Source organism: Erigeron canadensis, chromosome 8 (assembly GCF_010389155.1).
Source record: "Erigeron canadensis isolate Cc75 chromosome 8, C_canadensis_v1, whole genome shotgun sequence".
Classification (NCBI taxonomy): domain Eukaryota; kingdom Viridiplantae; phylum Streptophyta; class Magnoliopsida; order Asterales; family Asteraceae; genus Erigeron; species Erigeron canadensis.
The window spans coordinates 40,450,154-40,455,894 of NC_057768.1; the positions used below are offsets into that span (position 1 = coordinate 40,450,154).

At 32.0% G+C, this 5,741-nt stretch overlaps 1 protein-coding gene across 1 annotated transcript; it reads left to right on the forward strand.

Moving 5' to 3' along the window:
* The first annotated feature begins 494 nt into the window (after nucleotides 1–494).
* On the forward strand, nucleotides 495–4,257 carry LOC122611312 (transcription factor BHLH089-like). The gene is made up of 6 exons (XM_043784321.1): nucleotides 495–1,138; nucleotides 1,655–1,849; nucleotides 1,970–2,035; nucleotides 2,549–2,617; nucleotides 2,691–2,762; nucleotides 3,766–4,257. The coding sequence occupies exons 1-6, from the start codon at nucleotides 809–811 to the stop codon at nucleotides 3,892–3,894; spliced, it is 861 nt and encodes a 286-aa protein (XP_043640256.1). The 5' UTR covers nucleotides 495–808; the 3' UTR covers nucleotides 3,895–4,257.
* The last annotated feature ends 1,484 nt before the right edge of the window (nucleotides 4,258–5,741 follow it).

The following is a 5,741-nucleotide window of genomic DNA, read 5'->3' on the forward strand; positions in this document are numbered from 1 at the left end:
ACACATAACAGTAGGGTGTATGTTTTGAATATATACACCTAACCATCTCCGAAAAATTTGTTTGCAATACTTATTAGTTTCAATGTTATTTCGGTTGATGTTATATTATTGTGGACTATTTTGTTTCAGTTTTTATTTTCAATGATTTGAGAAATTAGCTTTAACTATGTTTGTATTATTATTTTGTATTTTTATTTTAAATATTCTATTTTCATACTTATTACAGTATCTTTTAAAATTTATATAATATATTAATTTGTTATAAAATTATACTGTCAATCTTTTAAATTTAAAATTGCTTACTCATTAAAAAAATCAATATCAACTCAGGTTTTGAGCTATATAATGTTTATAAAAGCATGTAATAATTTTTTAAATAGTACGAAACACAATAAATATAATGTATCACGGGACAACGCCTGAGTAATGTATCTCGTTTCTATATAAATATAAAAAAAAAAAATTAAAAAGGTGTGTGTAAGTGAGTGAGTGAATATAAAAAGGAGGCAGTCGACAAGAAAACGCTTGACACTCCGAGAATCCTCACTCACAAGTCACTTCTTTCCGCCTCCCGAGGTTGGTTTTGCTAACTTACGCTGCCTCCCCTCAACCTTCTCTATGTAGTGCTACACTACGCACCCCGCCTTCAACAACCTCCCAAACCCCCCTCTATGTGCTTACACATATATATACACAATACACTTATCTATATCTATCATTTTCCTAAATTAACTTAGGGCTTCCATTACTCACATATTGAATTAATCCACTACATGATTGAATTGGATTTATCAAAATTATTATATCGATGGATCCGCCAGTGATGATGAATTCAGGTGGTTATAGGTCAGCAGCAGGAGGAGGAGGTAATTCAGGAAGCTCATTATGTAATTTAACCGAGATCTGGCCTTTTCCTATTAATTTAAGCGGTGGCGGTGGCGGTGGTAATGGCAATACGACGTCGTTTAGTGTTAGCCAGTTAGGTGTTGATACTAGTGGCGGCGGCGCCGCCTTTGTTAATGATGAGGATAATGAGGATGATCCTATGTTTGTTGATCAAAGAAATATTAATATTAATAAAAAAAGACGTGATGATGATGATTCTTCTAAAGCTGTTTCTACTAGCAGCAATGGCATGGTATATCATTGTATATATGTGTATCTATATATATATATATATATATATATTATAGTGTGTGCTAATATTCTCTATATGGTTCCAATTTTATTGCAAAGTATCCGAAGGGACTGTTAACTATAGATATGAACTTGTTATTATTTTTAAGTGGTTGACTTTTATGGTCAAAGTAAGGACTGATATGATAAATGAAATTTAAATAATTTTGTTTAGAAATGAAAAAGATGATTATTTATTGAATAGTATGATATGATGGTGAACTAAAGAATCACTTTTGTGAGTTCGAAATTTATTTAAGTTTACCAACTTTTTTGTTGGTATTTGATTAAATTCATATATACAGTTCATTTCTGGTTGCATTTATGAATTTTGTTTTCTTTTCTATAAATATTATTTGGATTAATAATTTGGGTTTGGATTTGTTGTTGTTACTTTTTGTTATAGAGTAATTGTTAGGGAAGTAGAATTGAGTAGTTAGTCAGGGCTAATGAAAAAAGTTGTGATTTTTTTGGTTAGCTTGACAGTGACGGTAAACGTTTGAAGGGGCTGGCGTTAGAAAATGACAACCCGGAATCTAAACCGGAAATTGAAAGAAGTTCTGGGAAGAAAGCGGAAAACAGTGGAAAAGCAGCTGAGCCACCTAAACAAGATTACATTCATGTTCGAGCACGAAGAGGTCAAGCTACTGATAGTCACAGTCTAGCGGAAAGGGTAATTTGTTACGAACCTTTAAAAATGTCGGGTTAACTTTCTTTTTCTGTTTAATGCTATAAAGATTAGGTTTCGTGTGTGGCTTTCTTTTTGCTTGGTTTTGATGTATTTAATGAACAGGCTAGAAGAGAGAAAATAAGTGAAAGGATGAAAATTCTGCAAGATTTGGTCCCTGGATGTAATAAGGTGTGATTTGTACATTTTCTTGTTATGTTTATGTAATTTATTTTAGTTCATTAGATTAAGAGTCTTTTTACATATAAACCAGGGTGAATCCTTTTTACCCAAAGAAAGCTTGCGTATATGCTTTCTTAGATGAACTACTTCTTAGTCAAAATTTATACACTGATGCTAGTTTTTAAATTTTGAGTGGTGAAGTGCACACAGAAAAAATTTAGATGCCGCGCCATGTGAATTTTTTTCAAACGGCTTAAGTTTTTTAGTCAAGTTTCTCTCACCAAATTCTTTCAAAGCAGCCTAAAAATAGTACAAACATGAGTATACGTAAGCCCATCAAGCTGTCCCGTGACATACAACCATTTTTTTAAATGAACGGCCAACCAATTTATTTTCCACTGGAAAAAGTGCTAAAACTACAATGGCAGAGGATGATAAATTTGAACCCAGTACTTGATTTATTATGAACATTTTTCCAACTTCAGCTATTGCTGGAATAAAAACTAAATTTTGTGATCTCAGGTCATTGGCAAAGCACTGGTCCTTGATGAGATAATTAATTATATACAATCACTACAACAACAGGTCGAGGTAAGTATGTTTTCCCGGTATGTATTACTTGCCATTTCAATGAATATTGTACTAATTAAGTTGAGTGGGACAGTTCTTATCGATGAAGCTTGAAGCTGTTACGTCTAGATCACAGCCAAGCCCCCAAGGATTTCCTTCAAAAGATGTAAGTATGGATTTTTTGTGTCCTTTGACAGTACTAGCTGATTTGTTATATTATGTTAGCCCCAAAATGGGAATTTGGAGAAAGAATCGGCAGCGTTTTCAACCCATCTACTTAAGAATGTGTCAATATCGGTTATGTTTTTTAGCGGGTCTAATTGGTAAAATAACTTAAAAGTTCGCTAACAGGGGTATATGTTGGAAGTCAACCAAAGCCTTTAACTGGGGTTATCTGCATAAAAAAGCAACGAATTATCGAGAATTTCCAAATTAAGAAATCAAGTATAAAAGTTATCTAAAATAAAAAAAACATCTTTCGATTTTCATCAATTACGGAAATCAACTTTTCATTTTCTTCAAATCCAGAAATTAAGTATAAGAATTATCCAAAATAAAAAACCACACAAATGTTGACATGTGTAAAGAATTTATACAATTGATAAAAATCAAACGTTGCTTTGATAATACTTGATTTCTAAATTTGGGACTTCATGCAAAGTTCGTTAATATTTTATGCAAATAACCCTATTTTTAGTTGTAACTACCTTACTAAATCCCTTCATTCGTAAATATAATCTAGGTCATATATAGGGGGATGGGAATATAAGGCTGTCGGGTATCTAAGCTTAGGTGTGAAATACTCACATATTGTTTATTTAATCCATAAAAATCATGGGGGCCCATGCATTTATTCATTAAACAAGAAATAATAAAATATTAGTATGTGAGGGATTACACACCTATATATATATATGTGTATATATATATATTTTGTAGTCATATTAACCTTTTAGTTTGAACAAGAAAAAATGGTTGTGGGTTTACTTGTTGCCTAGACTGTTTCAACATGTACAAAACACTACTCATTTTGCCACTTCTAGGAGTTAGTAGACTGATTCTTGAACCGATGCACCTCTGCTATTTCATTTTTTTTTTAATTTCATGCATTGACTTAGAAGAGAGACAAGGTACTTCTACTTTCTAACAAGTCAAAACTTGTGTTTTAGTTTGGTCAACAACCATTTGACATGGCTGGGGTTTCATATGGATCACAACCCACACGTGAGTTCAGCAGAGGATCATCACCAGAATGGTTGCACATGCAAATTGGTGGCAGCTTTGAAAGAACATCATGAGATTTTACCATTATCCGTAATCAAATGGTAATAAAGATGCCATGAAATGGACAAAGCTTGATTCTACATGGAGCTAATGATTGAGATACTACTAAAAAAAATATATGCTATACAGTCATGAAACTATATCTATCTCCATATGTTTGTGTCAGAAGATGAAGAAACGTCATATGCATGTATGCAATACTCTTACTCATACACCTCGTAGAGTCGTCTATGTCCTTTTACTTGCATACAATATGTGATGAAATTGTTTGTCCTCTGTTTTCTAGAGAAGAAGCATAATTTGTATCGAAAGAACTCTCATGTACCAAGACTAAAAAGAATCGTCTAAATAAAGTTCAATCGATTATACTCCTAAAAGTTCTGTTTGCATCCATAACTATCTATGCTTGTTGTGTTTATACATTTAAATCAGTGAGATAAATGATAATAATGTACAACCAATGAGAAGAGGCATCAAATGTGCATTTATATGGCACCAAACATTATGATTACGATAATAACTATGGGGCCTTAGGGATTTATTAGTTTCTATCCTTTTGGTTGTTGTGGTTTATGAATTAAGATATGATTTGATAGTTATTTAATTATGCCTTGTTAAACTAGTTGATAATAACCAACTTAAAGTTAAACGTTGTCACTTTAAACGCCTTAAAGACTTGGATTACTTTGTGAAAACAATAATAATTAGAAGATTTGAATGCAATTTACTCCCACCTAATCGACGTGTGGTTGCTCTTATTCAATGTGCCTTACCTACACATCCAGTAGACGAGTACCTCAAATGATAGGTTTGTGGGAGATAAAAAGCCTAAAAAGTTTATATAAGATATGAATTCGAGTTATAAAATATGATCCATGCTTAATGCTTTGTTTAAATTTCACTTACATCCATTATTAAATTGTCATTTTCAGTCCTTCTGTTAGCGGGACTATGTCTTCGAAAATTTTTCGATTTACCTCCACCAAAATTTGGTGTCTTTTGTTCGAAACCGTAATCAAAATGAAATAGAGTTCGAAGGAATATCTATGTGAGTTTGATTCAGCGTTTGATTAAGACCCCGATGAATGCCAAGTGTTTTAGGTTTTTTGGAATATAATACTTATCAAAGAAAGGAGATTGTTTGGTTGTATTTGTTTCATTTCATTCTAATTTAAGCAAAAGATGAGACCATTCAGTTTAAAATGTACTGTTTATATGTTAATAGAAATTCTTCACATGGAATTGCTTTCGAGAGAAGATATTCACAGGTTAAGTGAAGTGAGCACATTTTTTCATGTAACTATCGCTTGCGTTCTAAGATGAAGTTAGAAGTATTGTGATAAGATATCATTTATTTCGTAATTTAACCATGATCCAAAGGTCAAGATCTTGTCTTTTTTGTTTTACATTAATACTTGTTTTACAATACTCAACCCCTATATATATATATATATATAAAATACTTAATGTTGGTTTGTCTAAACTACAAGCAGTCTGACAGGTCATTGAGTCAGCAGTCTAACTCTGTATTTAAAAAAAAATGTTATTATTGTAATATATAATTTGAATAGTTGCAATGACATGTCAGAGAATTACGCTTCAGATTCAGGATATAATATAAAATAAATACGGACCGTCACATTTAAAACGGTGGATATTTGATATTTATTAACAAAAAAAAGAGTAAAAAACAAAAAATATCCATGTGTTTTCACTATTTATCACTTATGGTCCATCTTTCTTAATATTTTACAATATCAATCACTTACCATCCTCATTTTAACCCCATCAATAGGTGTCTCATAATTCTCCATCAATATAAGTAGGCCCATTCGAGTGAAAGACGAGCACATACAACCCA

Coding starts and splice junctions, on each gene's coding strand:
- LOC122611312 (XM_043784321.1), top strand. CDS start 809: ATGGATCCGCCAGTGATGATGAATTCAGGTGGTTATAGGTCAGCAGCA. Junction 1,850..1,969: donor GTCACAGTCTAGCGGAAAGG/GTAATTTGTTAC, acceptor TTTAATGAACAG/GCTAGAAGAGAGAAAATAAG. Junction 2,618..2,690: donor CACTACAACAACAGGTCGAG/GTAAGTATGTTT, acceptor TGAGTGGGACAG/TTCTTATCGATGAAGCTTGA.